Source organism: Argopecten irradians, chromosome 8 (assembly GCF_041381155.1).
Source record: "Argopecten irradians isolate NY chromosome 8, Ai_NY, whole genome shotgun sequence".
NCBI classification, from domain to species: Eukaryota; Metazoa; Mollusca; class Bivalvia; order Pectinida; family Pectinidae; genus Argopecten; species Argopecten irradians.
The window spans coordinates 2,452,829-2,478,080 of NC_091141.1; the positions used below are offsets into that span (position 1 = coordinate 2,452,829).

The following is a 25,252-nucleotide window of genomic DNA, read 5'->3' on the forward strand; positions in this document are numbered from 1 at the left end:
GATTGTTTGTTTGTATAGCAAATTACATTCATTTTCAGTAAAAGAGGCAGATGTCGATGGTGAATGAAGAACAAAGTTCCCAGAGAAAACTTACCGACCTTTGGCCCATGTCTGTCAGCTGTCATGCGTAAGCCTACAACGTGAACCCCTTAAGTGGAATGTAACTAAAATGTGAGAAACTTCAACCAACAGATCAGCGTGGCCCTTTATACATTTTGTGATATGTTAACTACAATGGGAGGAGAACAACGGGCAAAAGATTATAAGTTAATCCCTGATAATGTTTTGACCTTTGCATGAACTAGCTCAAATCTCATGCTTTTTTAATTAGTTAAAGAACATTCATTATTAGGCATACGTTATTACATTCAAACAATAAATCGACTTAACATGAAATTAACATGACATATTATCGATATAGACATGCATGATCATGGGATTTATATATAAAAAAAACTTAAATGAAATACAAAGTTCCGCCATGATGAATGCTTTTTGTCTCATAATAATGCTACTTTGAAAACAATGTTTGCTTGGGATGTCTAAAAGCCGTATTAGTGAAATTTCGAGGGGCATTTTTTTGTTACTTTTCTCAAGCTTCTATTGAAAAATTGTATGTTACTACAGTATATAAATTTCCATGAGCAACTACTATTCCCATAACCTATTTCCGTAAGGCTAATGCTTTTCCGGTATTTGTGGAATAGTACAAATGGCCAAGTTATTTGGAAAATTTCATTACTGGAAACGTTTTACGTATGATGCCTTATCATTGAGAGCTATAAAACGAGAATAATTATATACCAAAGTCATTTTATCAAACTAAAGCATCTTCAATTATATTTTAATGACGCTTAAGACGATAAACCTATGAAGTACGCGCGTTAAATCGGAAGGAAACACAACCGATTCTATACACAGAGTCAGTATATATAACAAGCTACGATTGTGAGCACAAATCAGAACAAGTATAATGCCACAATGTCGCTATTTATTGTTATTGTCTCAGAATCCTTACTGGAAATAACGTGTGCTGTTTTAAATGTTCTCATCTCGCAGGCCAGGACAATTACTCACCGTGACAATATGTTTAAAGTCATAATCTTACAGCGTAACTATTTGGCTAATAATTGCGGAAATAAGTTTTTCATGAAAAAGACAAAACAAAATTGAGTCACGAAAATAAGGTTGTTTACATCGTACCGTAGAGAATAAAAATGTCTACGGCTGTCAGTTAATTCAATTTCGATACTCATGAACAGAAAGATATGAAAAGACCTAGGTGAGAATACATTGTACATTTAAGGCTGAGTAGCTTTTCGACAGAGTGTGTGGAGCAGTATCAGGAAAATACATCATATCCTTATTTGTGAATGTAAATACAGCATATTGCTAGCAAAAGAAATCCAAATGTGTGTTCACAATGATTTTGACTCTAGATTTTTCGTAATCTAAGTCGTTGTAGTTTTGTGATGAAATGCATCTTAAAGTGTTCATTTCAAGTCATACAATCTAAAAAATATTAAATGAGCATTCAATAAAGTATTAGATTTTCGATGACCTTTCAAAGTTAAATACCTCGGTCAATCAAAAGATCCGAAAGTCATATTCCATAAGTAGAATATCAATATATTTCCAAACTACTATTACAGATGCCTTGGGTCTGACACATTAGATACTATCGTCGAGCATTACTGCTACAATGTGAGAATATAAAGGAACCGTAGTAAGTTGGAAGCATTAAACTAAAACTTGTCATACCTTCACAGTGTATTGTTTAGTTCAACTCGGACATAGATTTTATATAAATACAACGCGTTGCGGTTTTTTTTTTTTTTTTTTTTTTTTTTTTTTTTTTTTTTTTTCATGACCTACTTGTCTTTATATAATATCCTCTGACTGTACCTAGATCTGTGATATGAATACTTCACAGATTTGCCGGTCACAAATTTTAACATGATATTTTAATCACTGTAAAAACACCTCACTTTCTACAACGAACCTGATCCATATTCCGAGGTGGTTTTTATAACATTTATAATACCACCTTGCTGTTGCCATGGACGATCTTCTCTTTATACAGCTTTTTTCTGTCTTAAAACAGCGGAAATATCTACCGAGTATGATTATATAAATACTACCTGCATAAGAGGATGACAGTGCTCAAGTATGTGCAATCCATTGAAACATTTTACTTATTATAGCAAAAGTTGAAAACTCACCGTCGGCAGTAAGATAACATATAAGATTCCTTACTGTACTCTGTAGCGCTTATTAGCATTGCATTGTAAAAAAGAATACTCACAATAAGCATTCAGTGAAATAATTCTTGTTGCCTTATCTCCTGCGTTTTTTTTTAAATCTTAACATTTTAGGAAATTTCTATGAATTTTGGGTTCGTCCCGACGTCTGCTTACAACATAAGCAACGTTACGTCACGTCCTGTTGACTGTTGACAACGTAAGCAACGTCACGAACACGCTTGTAATCGCATGACTTCCGTTCATCTAATCACCAGTGGGATTGATAAAAACTAACATATAGCACTTGGACGGTAAGCGAAAAGGTGTAAATGGATAGCTCCGTATTTTATCTTAAAAAAGACATTAATAAACAGACTAATTTGGCAAAACTATTAATAAATAGCTGCAGATAAATTTTAAGCGTCGCTTCAAAAAACAAAGATGGCTTCGAAAAAAGAAACCAGTGCACATCTTTTTCGGTTGGTAAATATTTTGCATTGTCAAAAATACACTATCACACCGTAAGGGGGGTTGCTCCGAGAATGTGTCACATTGTACACACTTCAATTTGAAAAAAAAATTAGATGATTACTCTTAGTTTGACACTATGATGGAATATGAAACACTTTTAATAATTGGGAAAAATCACTAGATCGAAAATACTAAAAGCATCACACAACACAATTTCTAATGCCTCCGATTAATAAAAACACGTGATTCTTAATCATCGTCAATATGTATGCGTCTCTATTAACGATATATTTGACGTGTTTTACTATTTTGATGGTTTGGAACCTTACCTTGGTTTCAAAAGAGTGCGTTGAAATGTTGACCGCCTGTCATGTTTTACTGGCATCATCAGCTAACATGCTCCAGTGAGATAGCACTATAATATGCACCAGGTTATCGCAACCATAGAAAAAAAGATGCGACAACATACTAAAACCTTTCAAAAACTCTAATTGATAATGGGACATCAAGTGTTATACAGTTTAACTTGCCAAAACCGGCCCTTGTCTTATTGAGATCCCTGTTTATTAAGGCGAAATTGTATGGTTTAATTCTTCATAATTTATTGTAATAAATATCATAAGACTAAACCTCGAGACATCAGATAAAAGATAGTTTAAACTGTATTGGATCTTTAAAATTTTGCTAAAATTATGCATGTTCATGTGATTTCTCAAACACACAGGACATTCTCTGATAGTTCTAAAACCAATAAAAAGCAAACACACTACAAATAATTTCAAAATAAATTTTACTTTTTTCATTTGTCTGTTTATAAAAAAGACATATTGACAAAACTCGTAATAAATAGCGAGACTTTTGATAATTTTAACATTGTCATTTATGTAGTTAGTTGCTGTCCAGTTGTATGTGGGTGTAATGCAGATTGAGTGTTATAATGATATAATCGAGAAGGCTAAGTTATCTATAGTGTATACCTGTTAGTCGGGATCTATTGACCACCTCGTTTGTTCCATGGCACACCTCCAACTGTGACAATATTTATTGGGAATTAGCATGGAAGTGTCTGGCAAACTGTCTATCAATGAAGCCAAATCGTTTGCCGTCATGCCCTACTCATCAGTCTCCACCATCAAGCCATGCTGTGACAGACGCCTGCAAATTAAATGAGGAGCCTGTTATTCGCTACAGCCAATCAGTGATCGACCTCGTCTAATTGACAGTTCGGAACACCTTTGAGTGGGACCTTTGAGTCCGCGTGGTAGTTACGCAGGTTTATGCTGTACGTGCACGATTAAACCTCGGCTGTTCCCACTCCACGATATATACCCCGAATCTGCATACATTAATATTGAGTTTAAATAAGACGCCTCTTCCCCTGGCAGCTACAGATACGGCGATACTCGGTTCCTCTGCCACGCACACTAATTAGTGAAACGGACATTCAAACTTTAGTCAATATCTGGACCTAACCGATTAATCTACCGTACAAGGTAAGTTTTTGGCCATTGCTTTTTCGCAAGAACAAAGACAAATATTATTTAAGTTTTGATTTATAGAACCAAAAAAAGAATGCAGTAAATTTCCGCTATATGAGTCAGTTTTTTTAAATCATTACTTTAATTATTTTATATTAATCAGTTTAAAGATTTTCGCTTAAATGATTTAGAAAACGATATAGAGTTAGGGTATACATCAATAAATCAGTTGAATGAAAAACTTTGAAAATGGTACGTTTCAAATACCGTTTTTAATACCGTTTTAGAGGTGTTTTAGTACAATAATTCGTAAATGGGTGATGATTGTCGGAATGGCTGCTAGAATGAGATGCTCGTATCCTGTTTAATTAACATTAAGTGATCAACACCTTGAGACAAACATGTCAATTTGAGTCCGTTACTTCGAAAAGTTGAATTGACTTTAATTTTGCGTTTTGACAAATGTAACATTGGCATTTTATTTTTTTCATTATCGAAAGTGACATTTATTTAAGAAGAAAAGCTGCATGTTATATGCCGAAAAACGAGCAAACCGGTAAACAACGTTTAATGCATGACATCCCCTATAAACTGAACACAAATTATGTGGGCATTGAATCAGACGTTTCTATTCCATTATTCTCATAAAAGACACCGGTTCCTTTCCTTTTATTGGATCCAAACGTGTAAAGTGCCTTGGATTTTTTTTAATTTCGTTTGAACGTGTCGCGAAAACTATCTTGCATTCTATGCTTGAACCCTTTCCATCGGATTCTACACATGTCTACGCGTCCTACTGTTTTGTATGTTTTCGTAGACAGACAACACTATGATTAGTTCTATGATTATATTTTTCTTTCATAAAAGGAATGTTTATTTCAAAGGTAACGTATATGATTGAACTATACAAGACGCGGCACCAGATATTACCAACGGTAACAAATAGGCGGTGGAGAAACAGTGTGATAGATGAATCTGTCAGGAACAGAACGTTATAATCAAATTGTCAAACAAGTAACACTAGGGCTTTCTTAGACATGTGTCGGCCGTGTGAAATATAATCTAAAAAACGACAACATTTTGTATTATTTATAGGATATATAAACCTAGGTTTATCATCAGCTAAATGTTACATACATACATGTGAAATGCCACGTCCAAGTGCTAATTTAAAATATCTTGATTTGGAACTCCAACAAGATTAAGCTCTATATTTGCTGGTAATTTTGTAAAGGCGACTGTATATCTTCTGGTCTCATTGTGACCAAGAAGTGCGCGTATACCATAGAATATACATGATAACAGAGAACTTCGTCAATTAACATTTACTCGTGACCTTCCGTCTTAGCATGTGTTGCATGTCTAAAAGTTCGGGTAAACTATAGATAATTTGAATCACAATAGCTACTCATTAAAAAAAGAAAACGAAATGTTTTGTCGGGAAGGAAATAAATAGAGGCCAATCAAACCAATTAAGATTATTAGGATTTAGAATGCACTTTAAAACTTATGAAAGTCAGACAATTTCTTTCGAAATTTAGAATCATTCTTACGCTACTGATAAATAACATCTTCATTTTCCATCACCTACATGGTGTAACACAGTACATGCTTTTGAATTTTGTCCGGATTTTTTTTACTTCTTTTCAATGTGTTGTGTGTTGTAAGGATGTAACATTATGATTGTGTTATTAATCGAAAGGCACGGACTAGAAAAGATCACGTTTGTCTTCTGCTTATTCAACATGGCGTCAGACCTGTAAACCAGTTTTCCCAGATATTTTCATAAGCTTTGAATTCTTTTCAGAAGCAAACTTTTATATAATAATATGTTATTTGTTAAGGGGTCTGGTCCACAATAAGTCATCCTTCTAATATAACGATATACACTTATGTGCCGTACTTATGGTCTCTCTCTTTGTCTAGAATAGATCTCTGTATCAGTGACAACATTTTCGTGACATGTAGGTGTAAAATACAATTTTACAGACAAGACAACGACACATTTCCATTTTGCTCATTCCATGTGACGACAATGGACAAGTAGAATGAATGCCAGACTTTTCACCCAATAGTCTAGAGAACGTTCAATAGTGACAGTATGGAAAACATGAACGGCTGTAACATTGACAATTATGTATGGATCAGAGAAATATTGACTAAATTATTTGCGTTAAGCTGTGATTAGCATCGTTGTTACCCCTAAAATCTTTCTTAAACGGAACGAAACTAGGACTCAAATAAGTTAGAGTACAAAATACTGGACATCTCCAATTAAATCAATGGTCTTTTTTGTGAACCTCACTAAATACACTTACTTTACCTGGAATCAGTACTTTGTTAGTGGTTGATATCTTTATATCACAGTTATTTTTTGTCTTGAAAAACATTTTAAGGATGGGTTTGAAAATATTCCGACAATCTTCGTAGCATGAGCTCACCTAAAATTGATGTATTTTAAATACTTAGGCAGTGAGACTGATTTGGTGGCCGTCGGAGTTTAAGGATATCACCAACATCATGGCTCATGGCTGGAGGAATCTCAATAGTTTTGAACTCTTCACTAACGTATGGGGATGAGCCGTAGAAATGCACGTCTTACAAACCTTTTTTGTGTTAATCTTTATTATCATTAATGATCGCATTAATATATCAATTTACTAACTGATCATTTGATAAATAAGTTTTTACAATAACAAACGTATAATGGATAACTACTGCTTACTGTACCTATGATCAAAATTGAACGGATTTTGTTTTAAAACCGAGACAGGGATACCTTTAATAAGATATTAATAGAAACGGCGTGTTTATCCATTTCGGATATAAATGCGACTTGTAGAAAGACGAAAGTGAATAGACTTTATTTAAACTAACAAGTCTTCAAATGTACTTTGTTTAAAGAAACTGTGTTGGACAATTTTTTATTATCATACTTATTTTTTTTCATTAGATAGTCAATTATCATTTTGACAGAAGGTTTGTGCGTCTGTGTTATTTCCCATAATCAGCGTAAATAACATTTCTTGAAAAGCATTTCAGCGTACAAATGATTATATGTTACGATGCATGGCGCAGGAAAGTAGGTCTCAGAAAGACAAAAATCATTTTATATTTTCAATCCGTTTTTGATGATAGGGTACCAAACGTCGGTATACAGACAATAGTCTTAGATTATGGAGCCAACACGAATATATACTCGAAGTAGTCATAGACAAATAGCACACAGAGATATAATAACGAAAGCTTAATCGAAACTGAAAGCTGTTAAAGAGCAAATATTAAAGTTAAATTCAAGCCTCTTCAAAAATATCCTTTTTATTTGCCTTGTATTTCCCTTCATGCAAAAATATAATAAGTATATCACAAGTAATTAAAGTTGTTATTGCGATCGTAATGTGAAAACAAGGCGCCATTGTGCCCGACGTCAAACTATTTATTGTAAGATCAGCCGGGTATCCACCACACTGAAAAAATAGTAATTGACGCAAAAGTCTTTTTAATGAATTCTTAAAGATGCTCCACCGCCGACAAATGGTATTTTTTCACCATAAAAAACAGGAGCAGACGATTTAGTATTTTGCTTCAGTTAAAAAGTTACTTACTTTAAACCATTACCACCATTGTAAAATTAGAGCTTCTAATTTTACTTAAATTAGAGCTTCTAATTTTACCTCAAGTTACAAATATGAAAAATAATTAATTGCATCCCGAAAAAATTCCGTGGCACTATATCCTATATGGAATGCAGTACTGATTGCGCATGCACCAAATGCAAAACAAATTATTTTATAATATTTTTTTTTTAGATTAAACACAGATTATTGTTCAAATGATGTATATCATTTATGCTCCGTCGGCGGTGGAGCATCTTTAACAGATACACTAATTTTGAAACATGCGTATGTTACATTTCACAATGTGCTTTAATCGCACTTGCAAACACGTTAAAAATCCATCACTATTAGTGAGATACCATGCGATTGTTTTATTCAAGAAGCATTCATCATTAATGCACTATTTGGCTTTTACCCTGTCTTGCTAATTAAAAAAATCTTTCTTATATCATGTTGTTTTATATCAGACATAGCAGAATTAATAACAAGGTATTTAACTTTCGATTGATTTTACTTAGAAAGAAACTACCTATGTTGCGGAATAATGGGACGAATCATTGCAATAAAACGCGACCGGAAGTTAATCATTCCCGTATTCCGTTATGCGGGCTGATCAATGTGACTGTCACCGCCTTCAGATGTGGCGGATAGCGTTTCATAAACAAGGGTAATATAAGAGTGGTTAGAGGACACTTCCATAATAATGAAACTACATGTTATATATGAACTTGAAAAATACTTAGAGTGGCGCAGACGGTTTTTATAAAAAAAGGACGTATGAAGTAAAGAAAATAATGTTAAAACAAATCAAATCGAACAGTTATGTCCCATGGGAGTATTGAACATTTGACGCTACGGTAAGTATATACTTAATTGGCTTAGGGGGGGCAAATATAATACCTTTTCCGTATGAATAGAAATGCCTAAGGCAGTAACAGAAATGTATTTCATCTGAGACACCATATCTTCATTAAGAACTAATATTACCTTAATGATTATTTGAGCGTCAAAATACACCTGAAGGGCAGGCAGTAAACTATCTAATAATATCACATGTGATGTTTTGTTTTCTAAAACATGTGAAGTTAATTACTGCCAGATTTTTATAAGGTAGCTGAAACCGCAGTTACAATAAAACTTATACATTCTATTATGTAGTGTCCTTGAGAATACATGAATGTAGTTCACTTTACTCATTGAATATGCATGAATGTATGGCCCTGAAAATTATACATATATAGTTCACTATACTCATTGAATATATGTCCCTGGAAGTTATACATATATATTTACAGTTTGAACCGACATGGACTAAATAACCATGCTTACTAGTATTATCATTATCAGCGCATAATGATAGTACAACACGTGCGGCGATTCTATTGTTACGGGAATATCGCTGGCGTAGCAACGCCGGGTCATGACCACACATGTGGTGGGAACATATGAATGATTCGATTCCATTCAGCTGTTCAATCGAATTCGTTGACGATGACGGTAGAAAAAATATGGGTATTTTATTAAAAAATACGCAACTGTCGCGAGAATAGATAGAACATTTATTTGCGTGAAAAACTGTAAATATAAGGAATAGACTTTCATTTTGTTGAGGTTATGAGGTTCTTTTCCTTATATTTACAGTTTTTCACGTAAATGAATATTATTTATTCTCGCGGCAGTTGCATATTTTTTATTTGAATACCCATTTTTTTCACTCTCGTCATCTTCAACGAATTCGATTTAACAGCTGATTGGAATCGACTCATTCATATGTTTCCACCAAAAATGGGGTCATGACCCAACGTTGCTACGCCATTGATTATTCCCGTAACAAAAGAACCGCCGCGCGTGTTGTACTATCATTATACACTGATAATGATAATACTAGAAAGCATGGTTATTGAGTCCATGTCGGTGCAAACTGAAAATATATATCAATAGAAACGCAAACTTGTGTTATATTACCCATGTATACCGTTATTGTTAAAGTGATATATCAAACAACATAGGGTATCATTTAACGACCTTTATATTAGCACGATAACATTATGAAGCATTGGTATTTTATAATTGTAAAATTACCTCAAATTTATTCATATGGCACATTACAGATGTAAATGGCGGAATTAGTCTTAAATAAAGGTATTTGGTATTTGTACATAGTTATCTTTTTTGCAATTATGTATCCATTGTGACGTCACTTGTTTTGTGAGAGAAACTCACTTCTTTTTCTCTGAAAAGTATGACGTTAAGCTTGCAAACACTTGACGTCACAATCAATACCTATCTGCAAGGGCACATAACTCTGGTATATATAAACACGTACTATGATAGTGAACTTTCGATTTCTATTTTTACGACATGGATCGTACGTTGCTAAACTATACGATGGATGCGGATATTACAATGTGAGAGCAAACGCTACTTTTAATGTGAAGCTCGTATCGTTGACCTACATTGGTCTGGTCTCGTCTGTTGTGACTTGTGTATTATCAACGGCACGTAAACACTGAAATACGGGCAATAGCCTCGGACTGATGAAATATTGCTAAGGAAATACCAGCAAATCAACAATTGATGACAAAAGTGTTTATCTTCATTTTTTATGAGTAATTCTGGCAAAGTACTAGATAAATGAGGTCATCTTCTCCGAAATATCGACATACTTCCTGGTCTTGTTACCAAATTATAGATGAGGTTGAATATTTGAATTTTCTATCCATTGTACCAAATCAATTTCCATTCGCATAAGGTCATGTCTCAGTATGAAATTTTTAAATGTCTGTGTTGACAATAAGGTGTGCTGCTTCTCCGAATTTCAGCAATCTCTATATTTTAACCATTTTTATTTCTTATAAGTCATTTATTTCTGCTGGCCAATGTGACAAAACGCAATATGTGTACTGTTTATAATAGCACATCATCAACCCAGTATAAACTCGAATGGAATAAGAAATAATTTCACTTGTGTTTTATACATAGAGGAATGTTGCCATGGTCAACAATGTTACAAATAATTATATGAAACTTATAAATTCTCTAGTCGATTATATATCTTGCGTATAGTATTGCCAAAACTGAATGGTGTGGAACTTGAAATTTCATATGTTTGATTAAACTTCAATATTATCTCCAAACCTAAATTGGTATTTGCTAAAACGCAGCCTACTTTTATTCATATAAAGAAAAATGAAACGAAAATTGATTTGTTACAAAATGAAACCACGGATGCGATGTGCATGGTTGACAGTTCATCAACTATAACCCTGGTCATGTTCAGGATAAAACTTGCTGATGAACTGTGTTTAGTCTAGACAGAATTAGATCAAACGAATAGATACACGATTATCCTACAGAGCGCTGCACCTGCTCGCGACAGTACGTCGTCCTCAACCCGTGACATTTGTTACTCTCCAGTACGAACTACTGATAAAACATTTTAACTATGCCACTGAGAAAACGGACATTGGCCGTATTAATGAGAAGTCAATTACAACAAATTAGAAACTCCGAGATATGAGAGATTATGTGAGACCAAATATCAAAGTTATACTGCCTTATCCTATTAACCACTATTGTCTTTGAGTGATATTCATTTAAAAGTGTTAATGTCAATATGGACGTGTTAGTGTGACGTAATTATATTACTAACATATGCTCCGTTTCAATGACAGTTTAGTCAAAAATATTGATATTCTATTCATGTCTATTCATGTAGCAACGGAAAATTCTACAATTTCTTTCTATCATAACTTAAATGGTGTGGTTTCGTTTTTGATAAACTTCCTATTACCAGCCAGGTTTATTTAAGGACGGTCTCCTTTGTATGCTTGTGTTGGGTGTACGTTTTGGGAGGCTGCAGTACGTTTCCGTTGGATCTCCTTGTAAAAGGTCGACATCTTGCTCTGTTCAGTGCTATCACACGACGTATATGTTGTCAGAAACACAGAAAATTTAAAACTGTAAATAAAAATGCCTTCCAAAATGCTTACAAAGACGATATTGTCATGATTTGATTATAGGAATTTACTTTTTAGAATAGATGAGTGTATCTGCAAAATACCATTATGAAAATATAAATGGTAAACAGAGCGATGGTCTGCTAGCGACTGGTGTTATTGAAAATGTAATGGCAGGAATCTTAACGGATCAGTCCACGTATTAGAATAGTAACCAGTTCGCTTTGAGGATAATGATAGAACTTGCCCTACGATTCCATACAAATGGGGGTCAGTATTCTGTCGAGTAAGGATCAGATGTTTTGTTATAAAAAAAACGTTCACGATATCCATTGTGTTATGTAATTTCCTAGTAATTGTAGGAAAACCCAATCTCTGCACTGTAACAGTTCGAATGTGTTATTATGTTCTTAGACGTGTGTTTGTCTGGTAATTGATGTCTCAAAGTTTACCCGAAACTGTATTCACTTTTTACGGTTAACAATTGAAACTGTAGTTCTGTAACAGGATGTTGTGAAGTTATGTTGCCAGGATTGGTGGCCGTTTGACCCGGGTATTAATCGTTTAAGATTAGCTTAGTTTAGCCGTCATGTGTAGTCCGTGTTAGCAAAATTTGCTACAACAATGATTCATATGATACATAGCTAAGTAACGTATCTCGCTACTTGGGAAGAATGGTGCGGGTTTATCCAGAGATCTCGTGTCACTGACAGTTGTCTATACGAGTTTTTCGCTCGACGACATATCCCTAATCTAATATGAAGTCAATTAGACAGGCTTTTCGGAGGTACGTGGCGCCCTTTAGTGGTTATACAAGGACACAGTTCAGCCATGGACGGGACAATTGTCTACATTTAAATATAGATACATTTTCCTGATTTGACCGTTATTTCAAGACTAATAGATATTTATAAAATATATCCTTTGTAACTGAACTACAAACGTAAAACCAATTTCACTTCAACAAAAACAAGGTTAACAATAAACGATACCATGTATATCATGAGTACTTTATACATGTAAATGAATTCAATTTAAATATTCGAAATGTGGGTAAAAGAACGGCTCAACTGGCCTGATGAATCTTGTTTTATGTAACTATCTGTTACCATGACGTTCCGTGTTAATGCTTGTATTAAGACGTCACATTGACACAGTGTTTTGGGTATTTATGAATTTCAGTCAGAAGTTCCTTCTCAAATAACAACCAAGGACGCACTGGAGTGCACCAATTCGTTAGACCATTATTATTTTTTATTTTATTTTTTGTTTGCAATGATTTTAAAGGGACAATTCACTCAGGCTAATTCTTTTACATAAGCAAGAAGCAAAATATGGCATAAATGTATTGTTCTACATTTCTTATGAAACATATAACATAACATATGGACAAATTCCAAGTCATTGTTTAGTATTTTAATTAATATCGTTGAAATATCAAATCGTTGATCAATACGATTAAGTAGGTACACTATGGACGCTGTACCCATACCCGAGCCTAAGTCACGCACGTTAAACAAATAAACTACATAACCACTGAGAAGGTGATAAAATGATTTTTTTAGGCAAGACAATTCACCTAATAAGGTAAACACACTACTCTCAGAGCGATTTGAGCAGTTCTAGACAAAAGTTGCATTACTCTACGAGCAAGGGACAGGGTTCGGCATACAAGAAGTTCGACCACAATGTGTAATGGCGGACACCGAGCGAGTTTGAACATCTACACACATGTCCCAACCATGGGCTTTTCAGGCATATTACAGTAAAACCGACTGATCTAATTTCCATTAGAACTGGATTTTTCCCGATATATGTACAAATTCTTAGACTGAATTGTCCCTTTAAAGGATTTTTACAAGTCTTTATCACGTAAAGCGTGCCATCGCTTTTACTGCATCGTTACTATCAAAGTGTTATGGAAAATATAGCTTATCTTCAATGTAATGTTTATAAACTTTCGCTTAACGGCGAATGTGTTGAGTATATCTTTAGTTCCAGTCTGAGCCGTATGGAGTTGAACTATAGGGATACATTTCTAAAGAACTGATTATGTGAAAATTTACACGAACAGTCAGGAGAAAGGTAGCGTTACTCTTTCTTGGTGTTCTCATTTCAAAAACTATTCTCATTCCATTCTTTTGTGATCAATAGATCAGAAAATAAGTCGTAGTGAATAAAATATTTCACCAACACAGTTCATAAATGAAACAACACAACAAATATACAGCATGGGGTCCTTAGTCTTCTTCAAGGTTATAGACTTTTAATTTGGTTTCTTTCCATTGCACACCATATCTTGTTGTGACAACGTGATAATTAATCTTCATATGTTAGTTATGAAATTCATTACATAACTTATTAAAGGCGCAGTCGTGTTAACAATATATCTTTATAAAGGTTTTAAATCAAATTAACTTGACATCGAGATATATAAACTTTGCTGTGTAGCAAATAGACAGATCAATATGACAGTCTTCAATTTCAGATTAATAGAAACACCTTCTCTATCCGGGGTAACTTAGGATGGACCGAGTAATTATAACAAAATCTGGTGACGATATTTTGATCAGTGATAAATGGCTTATGTATAAACTAAAATAAATTACAAGGAACTGGTTGAATAATGGAACAGCCTATCCAGATTTCGCGGGAAAATGTTTTAACTTCCGGAACCCAAACAATGAGTTTTACAATGACGTTATCTGTCAGTAGCTCTTTTAAACATTTAGTTGTTCAAGTTATATGTTCATTAGATTTAGATTTTGTTAATGAGTCACAAAATTTGAAATAAGGACAATTGAAAAGGGGGTGTGTTTACCGAATCCTTGCCACGATCTCAGTCATCGTCACTGTATTCATACGCGTCAAAATGACATTCGTTCAAAAATGAACATCAAAATTAGATGATACCATTATACAGTGAACACACACTGGAAATGTAAATATTACAACTTGCAAAGTGAATAGCGTTCCTTCTTCAAAAATCATAAACTATCGTGATAATATAGGCATTATATGAAAATTCTTTGTCTAGTTTAATTATCATGAATGCTGGTTTTCTAAAAGATTCATGATTTGTTTTACGTCTATATAAAATATGGATGCATTGAAAATCAGGATGTAAGAGGCATATTTACTAATATAAGACCCCACGAATAAACATATGTACAAATAATTTTAAGCATGCACCTCAACTTCTCCACGGTATATTTGTGATAAAGATATCCTATTTAATTACTACCTTCAAAAGATGAATTTACCAAAGCGAAAAAAGGATTTACTGAGAAATGCTGTTTAAAGTTTTGTTACATGCAGTTTCCTATTGACTGGACTAAACGTTATGTTAATAATATCAAATAACATTGTGTTTTAGTCCAGTATAACTAAAACTACTTTATACATCTTTCGTTCGGTCGTGTATCGACATATAGTTTAGTTCTGAATGTATTATCAGTGAATTGGTGGAACACATGATAACCCTAATCCACAGCATTCCTATAAAGTTCACAGGTTCGATTTGTCTTCAAGGGTAAACATAAAATTTACAATGTCCAAAATGAAACTACAATAACCTTGATCTACCTGAATTATACAACGTAGCTCAATAATTTGTTTGTTAGATATATCGTATGACAGAAATGACTGAGTAAAAAATTGGCAAAACAAATATAGTTCTACATTTTTTTGCAATGTAAAGTAACGAGTTTCTTTAGTGAAACTAATTTCATATGTACGTGTTTGCTTTCTGATTGATTATAGACGAGGGTGTTGTTAGTTTAATATGTATCTTTCCTGTATAACTTCATTTTGGGGAATTAAGTCGAACAATACATTCACAGAAAGACACGATGAGCATTTTGGGACTCAATCTGTAAATAATTACCCCGTCTGTGTGTTATTATACAACTGGGATTGTTTGCGTGAGCAAACGAAATAATTCACAGGAAACTGCAAAACCTTTTACCTGAAATGTGAAGTAGACTTTCAAAATGGCTTTCAAAAAGTCTCAGTTATTTACTAGAAATCTATTTTAGTTAATATGGGTTGATGCTCATAGAACTTAACTTTAGAACACGGATATGATTTATGGAGTATCGCGAATATCTTAAAAACGCATTCAGTTCATGCCAGAATTGCGGCATGCATATCAACGTTATGTAATATGTTTAAGGTTTATTTGTCATAAGTCTTGGCATTTATTATATCTATTTTGTATATCATAATCGAATAATGTTTTCAGAAAAAAAAATTGACTGATTACTTAAACAAATCAGAATTGACAATATTTTTTATATTGAACATTACAATTGAATAGGAGATATATAAATACGTTTCTTTACGTTATAAAAAAATACATTTGTATTCGTTATCATTTGTATTGAGAGTAAGGAAATGATTACTTCGTCGAAACATGTATTAGAAGTTACGAGTTTAATTATCGCGAGACCATGCAAAAAGTAAAAAGAAACATTGCTGAGAGTTAAATGCCATTTTATATAGATTTAATGAGTCCGTGGAGATTTATATTACATTGAAAGTGTTACATCCTCGGGCCTTCAGAAACATCATGGGCATATTGATGTATGCCGCCACACTAGCAGAAACATTTTCCCAAACGTAGTATCGAGTTCGGGAAGAAATCAAACGTGTCCCAGCTGATGGACGTCATTGCATTTTGATGTTATTTATGAAAATGAACATAAGATAATTTTATTTGGGATGAAACACAAGTAATTGAGACTGTTTATAGGGAAACATATAGGAAGTATATAGAAGGGTATCACGGTAAAAATCAGCTATAACTATTATTGCTACCAATGTCCGACATAAGAGTTGGTGATGTATATACTACGTTCTGGGGCTGAGAACAGGCGATGTGTTATGGTCATCCTCTAGATCCCATTAGCTGTAGAAATACCTTCCGGAGACATTAATCATGACCAGCCAGAATATTAATTGTCTCGAGCTGACGTTAATTGTGTTTTTGTCGTTATGTTTTTAGGCTAGATAAGTCTCCTCTCGTTACTTGTATCCACCCGGTCCGCCCTGAGTAATATCATAAGCTCGGACAAGTAAGTCCGTGATTAGGCTTGGGCTGTACAAATGACCTTGTCGTGTCAATGAAGGGGAGGTTACTCTGAACGACCGCTATCGAATCATTGTTCGCTATTTTAGGATTCTAACTCCCACGGAAATATTTCCAGACTGAAAATCACAAATAATTGTCAATTCATTTTCGTTTTAAAGTAGAAAAGAAAAGAATTTGAATAAAATAGCTGTATATTTTTGCGAATTTACAAGACATACTAAGAACAACTCATATTTGTGTAATTGTCTACGAGATACAATCATCTGCTACGCAGTCTTCAATGTGAAATCAATGAAAAGACTGAGGGTCCTCTGAAACTACACCCCTTGGACTTCGATTGACCTTTTGATTGAGAAGAAGCTAATGGGAATTGGTATAGATATATATTTATTTGAGTTACGATAGAAGTTATGATACATATTTGCACCCCGGGTTTATTATAATACTGTAAAAATATCGCTGTATATTTCATGGCAAAATAAATATCAGTAATACGTAACCAGTATAGACTCCAACCTAGCCAATATGGTTCTAACCACCAATATCACTTGTGATATGAGCTGTTAAAAGCCACGGCAAACAGGTCAATCAGCGTTAAATATACAAAATATTTTCACAGACACACGTTAGACATATGTATCACCATAAAAGTACTGAAATTAATCACACTCTCTTATATCGTATTCATTTCACTATCCCAACCCAGCGAGAATAAGCCTTTGTTTTCCACTCAGCTTTATTTGGAGTTTGGAGCTTTATTTAGAGTTTGGAGTGGTATTTATAAAATTTCCGATAAATTATTCACAGTTTCGTGCTCTCTGTTTAATTATGAATAGGTAAATAACAAAGATACCTACCATCACGAAACGGTCATTAGGCGATCGGCTGACAGGTGCTTTGTCCAGCGTTAGTTACATATGTATCTGGACACTTGAGTGGACGCAAATATGTTGGTCACTCACCATTGTCATCAATATTCCACTAGTTTTAACAAAGCCATTGATAGTCGATGAACGATATTGTCTTCAGAATTTTTAAATGTTGCTTAACCGCTGATTTCAATAGCTTTGTCTTTCATTATTTACCAACGAAGATATCAAACGGGTTTTCCCCTCATTAAATACAATTTGGTTTGCCTATACATTTTCCATGGAACGCACACTTATATTAAAACTTATTGAAATACTCGGTATTGTCCAGAACAAAATAGAATATTTAATAGTACAATGTAATGTCGTCAACAATGCTGTGTATGTCAGTCTATATATCAGCGAAAAATTAATATTTCATTTTGATGTTTTCTTTTGAACAACGCCCCATCGTCGTCTTCATACAATTGAAAACCCAACAAAAAAGAAAGAAATTAAACAAAATGAGAATAAGATTAGCTCAATAACATTACGATTACAACGTAATCTGAAATCTGCCGTGAAATATTGCTCCCTAGGGAAACACGTCCACCAGTTGATTGCTACAGTACAGGTGTAATGCCGGTAGCGTGCTGGCGGGATTATCTCCCCACGGACATTAACCAGGAGTTGAAGTAGCAATGAAGCATGGCCTCAAGTACGTGTCCGTGTTAATCCGCTGTGCAAATTTGAACCAACTTGATTACCTTATTTGATAAAAGTGTTAATTAATTGATAGTGGAATCGATTATGAAGATGCCGCTGGGATTACTGATGACTCTCACGCCGGGTCAGGCATTAAGTAAGACTGGATTAGTTAGACCACCACACACCCCTTGTTTGTTGCTATTAAACGCCGTTATAATCACATGTATTGCAGACATAACGACCCAGGCACGGAACTTTCCACTTGTACGTGTTCCGGAGTTATCGGCAGTGTCCATCAAAATTACGTGATAACGCTTGTTCTATGAATAACAAGTTTAATGTTATTGATTTAAGAGATAATTCTTCGCGCTTTTTTTTATTTCAGTGATAAACACTTGGATACCAATTCATCTGCATAAATGACATTATTTCAGGTGTCACACCCTTTTACTTTTTTACTTTCTTTGTTTGAAAGTTTGAATTAATAAAACGATGCATTTGATATGGAACACAGCAACTAACTTTGTTATCTACAATTCTTAGCCTTAACACTTGAATGCTGTTAACACTATATTTATATGATCGGGTGGTGTAGTGGTTAAGCCACTCGCCTTTCACCTAGCCGGCCGGGGTTCGATCCCCGGCACGGACGTGAAAAGGTTAGGGATCACCTGCCCGATCACGTGGGTTTTCTCTGGGCACTCCGGTTTCCTCCCACAGTAAGATCCCTCGCGCGCTTACATCCGGGCCATCGAGAATGATTTACATAAGTTGTACAACTTGTTTCGTAATCGATGAAAATAAATAAAGTTTATATTTATATCTATCAAACCTAAAATTTAGATATCACCTATACAAACAGAATACGTATCGATCTGTTTGATCTGTTTGAGACCCCCGTCGTAAAACGATATCCTAATCGCCAATTCGTTTGATATGATACTATTAACGAAGAAAGATAAGCGTTACTGATGGATGTTTTGTGTTCTTAAATGAATGTTTTTAATGAGGTTCAAATAACACAGTCACCTTCTTCTATCCCCTATGAGGAAGAGTAATTATCGTGTACATTCCGTTTTTTTTACAATAGCTCTCAAACAAGTCAACAATATCATAAATAATATTTAACCAAGTCGGAAGCATATATAATCTAAAGGTATGTTCATCTTGTCTATAACAAAACTTTGCAATAATGACCAACACTTTACTGATAGTATGTTTCCTTCTTTCTGTAGAAACTGTTTTTGAATTATATTACATATGTTCGTCCGTAAACCTTTTGAGCATGAATGACTATTACGAAATAGACGTTACCTAGTCAAAGCTGGTCAGATGATATTTATAGCCGTGCATCGGAAAGGTTTGACGGAATAGCGGTTGAATGGCTCATATGACAAAACTTTCGCTATGCAATTGCTTCCTCATTCTAAGGTCTATATTGCATTGAAGAGAAGTGAACAAATCTGAAACACAAACAATAAAACACACCAACTTACACATGTTCAACTTGTGTGTATGCTTGTATTTCATCCCTGTCATCCAATGCATTCTAGAAATCTTATTAATTATATTGATTATATTTACAAACAAGTAAAAATACACCCCCCCCCAAAAAAAAAAAAATTAAAAATGTGAAGACCAGTTATGCTATGATCCGTTTTATAATATAAATTTTATGCAAAACTAACATTCATAATCCGCCAAAGGTTCTTCATGTTATAAATGCTTTCATAATTTAATGAACTTATTCCAAACACTTCATTCAGTACTGCAAGGTTCTTTCTATTTAGCGATTAATAAAGGATCACATTCTCTGAACTAATCAGAAGTAATTTGTCAGTTCACCTAGCGACATGAAGGAGTCTATTAAGTCAAAAATGGAATACAGAATCATTTCCTAGCAGCCCTGTCAACACGCCCCTATCGACTGATCGGTGCGGCGCGTTCGTGAGGATAGCGAGTGTATCAACGATACTGTAATTGCTTCTTTAACATGTTTGGAGTAGTAATATTAGAAATCAAGTCTAGTGCAGTTGCTGTCTGCTCCCTTATATCACTTGGCTATAACAATTTGTATTGTCTTTGACCTCACGATTTTCACGCGTATGCCAGTTGGAAGTCGGAGTAAGTTATATGCTACTTTCGTGGACAATGAGAACGTGCATGATCGTGATGCATTAGTTCGTTCATGTTTATCTACATGTAGATGATATATTATGCAGGTAAATATAAAGTCCATAGTCAGGTTTCCCAGTATTCCAGATCGTAATTTACATAACGGCGCTTCATAGTTGAAGTAAAATTAATGGATATATTTTCAAGTGCGGAAATGATTTGATTTTTTACTGGATTGATAATCGTCATTCTATCTTTGATCATGTCACTCATCAGTGAAATCACCTGTAGCCACGTTATAAGTAGGGACCGCAGTGTCTTATTGGTTAAGGTACACCGATACATTACCCTATCCACATGACGCTTTCGACACGTACGCGGCACAGGGGGCCAACTCAATGAAAATGGATGTTGTCATACATTTTTTTTGTATTTGGTGGATGGACTGATGAGTATATATGACAGTCATGTGATTTTTTTTCAAAAAATACGAGATTTGGAAAATTATTAAAAAATCGGGATATTTACTATAAAACAGAGAAAGGGACGACAGTCGCCATATTGGATTTTTTTACCCCCACCCCGATTAAAGTTAATTTTTTCGCAATAGTATACCTTTTTTCCCAGTGTCATCGAAAGCAACGTCCTAGTGAAGAGCGATTATAGAGTGACTTCCCCTGCAGTGTAATTCAATCGGTTTAATCAGAGATATTCCGATACGTTTGTTTTCGCGGAAAATTTGAATATTAAAACGTATCGGAATGCCTCTGACTAAACCCATTGAATGACATTGCAAGGGAAGTCACTCTAATCGCTCTTCACTAGAACGTTGCTTTCGATGTCACAAGTCAGAAAGCGCCGGTAATTTTGGATTAAAATATTGCGTTTGACTATATAGACATCGTTTATATGCATTTGCATGGTTTGTGTGTGATCATGTATTATCGGAGGACTGATGCGTGACTATGACTCTGGGAAAAAAAGGTATACTGTTGTGAAAAAATTAACTTTAATCGAGGTGGGTAAAAAATCCAATATGGCGACTGTCGTCCCTTTCTCTGTTTTATAGTAAATATCCCGATTTTTAATAATTTTTCAAATCCATATTTTCCGAAAAAAATCACATGACTGTCATATATACTCATCAGTCCATCCACCAAACACAAAAAAATGTATGACAATATCCATTTCATTGAGTTGCCCCTGTGGTACGCGGTATAGTTGTCAGGTTCTGCCGTAAATGGTACTTCCTCTTTCCTCACTTGATTAACCTGACACTCCTTAGATAAACATTACGATGTAAAACAAATTAAAACCAAAGTTGTCTTTATATATAAATGAGAAATATGAGAAATAACTCAATGCGACACGGGATCTCAAGTGAAGCTTAATTGAACGAGATAATACTGAATCTTTTTAGAATTAATATTTCAATCATTATTAATTAAAAACTATGTGCAGCCAAGACATAATCGGTTTGAAAATGATCTTATAGATTTCCGCTTCCGATTTAGATGGAAACGTGTTATTATGTAATATGTTTTTACGTGAAGGTTGTTGCTTAATTAGCAGGTGCGCGCCAAGTTCACTTGCTCACTTAATTTTCACTTAAGATCTTTCAATAGAGTTTGAAGCAGGTCTTGTGATAGTGTTGTGTACATAACCCACTGACTCTAGAAGCTAGCCATGCGGGTCATCTATACTAATTACAACTCTTCTATCTAGCAGGAAGCTTTATTCTGTGTTCACGTTTATAATACATGGGGTACTCAACATTTCCAATGACATCTGCTGGCGTCTTCATTGTTAGAGAAAAATAATCATCCTCGATAAAATAGCACTATTCGAATCAAATTTTATTTCAAACCTGTAGACGAGGTTATAAAATTTCGCTCAACAACACAACACTTATTTTTTGTTCATTTTTGTTATTTTCGAAATATGAAACATTTTTCTCGACAATTTCCTTGGGGAAGATATGATTTTCAAAATTAGCCTTAATATCCAAACAACACTATTTTTTGTCTGAATTTAATTTCTTTTGATTTCAGAAATGTATTTGGTCCGACCATGGAGTCTGCTTGTTTTGACGCTCTTATACTTCAAACTGACAAAAGCGGAAACGGAGGCTGAGAATGACGTCGACAGTGAAAGTCATAACAGAGTGGCAAGAGGCCTGAGCTCATTTGTTCGCATCGGTAAAGATGATGAAGATCATACAGTAAATGGACAGGAGAAAAGAATGAGTTCTTTTATGAGAATAGGCAAATCATACGACTCACCAAACGAAAACGAACTTATGGATGAAAATAAGCGCTTAAGCACATTTATGAGAATAGGTAAAAGTCCATATGATCCACAGGAAATCAAACGCATGAGCTCTTTCATGAGAATCGGTAAAAACTCCGACGATGCGATGGACAAACGATTAAGCAATTTCATGAGAATTGGAAAGAGTATCGACGAACCACTTGAGAAGCGATTAAGTTCGTTTATGAGAATAGGAAAAAGTATGGATGGAGATTCTTTAAATAAGAGGATGAGTTCATTCATGAGAATCGGAAAGAGTATGGATGACGAACCACAAGATAAACGAATGAGTTCATTCATGCGCATCGGTAAAAGCCTTACAGAAGATGAAGTTGCCAAGCGGTTAAGCACATTTATGAGAATTGGAAAGAATTCGGATGAACCAATGGACAAACGAATGAGTTCTTTCATGCGGATCGGCAAAAGTCTGGACAACCCCGAGGATAAACGGATGAGTTCATTTATGCGTATCGGCAAAAGCATGGACGATCCAGAGGAAAAACGAATGAGCTCATTCATGCGTATCGGCAGAAATATTGATGGCGAAAACGAAGTTTCGGACGTTGACCCAGAAAATGAAGACGAACCACAAGAGAAGAGGATTAGTTCATTCATGCGTATAGGACGAAGTGTTGACCATAGTGGCGCAGAAATGAAAAGAGCATTCATACGTTTTGGAAAAATCCCGACATCGTCCTTTATGAGAATAGGAAGACGGCCATATGTCCGAGTTGGGCGTCTAGGACATTCATCTTTCATTAGAATAGGCAAACGCTCTGACGAGTCTGTGTAAACACGTCATATCCACCGTCCAGAAAGATCACTTCCTGTCTGACTAACTCTAAGCAGAATCTGTTTTTAAAACTTGCCGACATTGTTTCCTTTTGCAACATTTAAAGTTATTCCGAAAATCCATATTTCTACAGAAATCAGTGAATGGAAAGAAGATACATTGTGTAAAGATCATCAAACGGTGAAAGTAATAAAATTGAAACACAGTGGAGTTCTGTGTATCGTGTGTTAAGTTATACACTAACTAATGTTAAAAGGGAACGAACAATCCACACGATGATACTACAGTGTGTAAACATGCTGTTTATATCCTTTACCGTGATACGTTGACCAGTTGGCTACATTGTAATGCCATACGGAACAGTACAGCTTATTAGACAGTGGTTAAATGTGAGCGAAATCTACCTGTTTGAACGAATTTAATTACTCAATGATAAGTACTCGGAAAACATTCCACTACTCAGAAATCTAAATGAAAGTTTATAGATATCTTCATTGCAACAATGCATCACGGTTATATTTCTTTAACATCACTCATAACTATGGCATGTTAGTATATTAAAACGACAAGATAAGGCAGTGAATAATGGGTGTTCAGAAATCCTTAAGTGTCAATCATGTAACGCAACCAATTTGGTATAACGTAGAATGACTTTCCAGAAATCATATCAAATTATGATTTCGCTGAACCAAACTAGAACTTATTTTGACCTATGTCGTAAAATAATGGTTACAACATCTGTAGTGTAATAAAGTAGTATTAGTTAATCACTCTGATTTGAGATATTAAACGTTAATTTATATTTTAAAAATGCATTAGTATTATAAAAGTTATTTATTGCTTGTGTCTAATATTGAAACACAAATATGAATTGCAGATTACTTGGTTTTAAAAATGACGCCTTTTAGATGACGTCACATTTGTCTAGGCCGCAATATCGTATATTGATTATCATTTAAGTTCAAACAATATATCATTTCAATCATTCTGAAAAAGTGAAAATATTATGCTAAAATTTTCAGATTTTGTTCTACAGATAGGAATGTACGTTATATGATCGGTCAAACTGATAATATCTAAATCACTAACTGCTTGATCCACCTTAACAGAACAACACCCAAGATGTGGTGCCTCGTCTGAGCAATACGAATATGCAATAAACAGACAACTCTTAAACATGATTACCGGATGTAAATAATCAAATGTGATATGGCCCATCAAGATGAGAAATGGCTTTGTTACATGTTCGAATTGTTGTTGATTAAAATATCATTTGTAACCCGGCTTTCCTTATTTTTCGTTTTAATTTCAGAAAAGTATGAAAACCTTTACAACACATGCAGTAGTCTTTGTTTATCAAAGTATCATGAACTGAACATTATTGGGTATATTTCGTACAAGTACTTTGGAAAAATAATCAAACGTTTTGAATTAATAAATAATGAAACACTGAGTTACAAAAATATCGCCTCATCATTGGGATCACGTGATAAACACATTTTTGCTTTTTTTATAAAAACATCTGTTTATCTGCAAAGTCCTAGATATATTTGATAGAAGATGATGCCTAATCTATGTGTTTGATAAGTGTAAATGAGAAAAAAATGATCCACTGGGA

At 34.4% G+C, this 25,252-nt stretch overlaps 1 protein-coding gene across 1 annotated transcript; it reads left to right on the top strand.

The window, feature by feature from the left end:
- Nucleotides 1-4,016: 4,016 nt before the first annotated feature.
- LOC138329083 (FMRF-amide neuropeptides-like) lies at nucleotides 4,017-24,913 on the top strand. Its single transcript, XM_069275812.1, has 2 exons — nucleotides 4,017-4,207; nucleotides 22,583-24,913. Exon 2 carries the CDS (start codon nucleotides 22,585-22,587, stop codon nucleotides 23,632-23,634), a length of 1,050 nt encoding a protein of 349 aa, XP_069131913.1. The 5' UTR covers nucleotides 4,017-4,207; nucleotides 22,583-22,584; the 3' UTR covers nucleotides 23,635-24,913.
- The last annotated feature ends 339 nt before the right edge of the window (nucleotides 24,914-25,252 follow it).

Coding starts and splice junctions, on each gene's coding strand:
- LOC138329083 (XM_069275812.1), top strand. CDS start 22,585: ATGTATTTGGTCCGACCATGGAGTCTGCTTGTTTTGACGCTCTTATAC.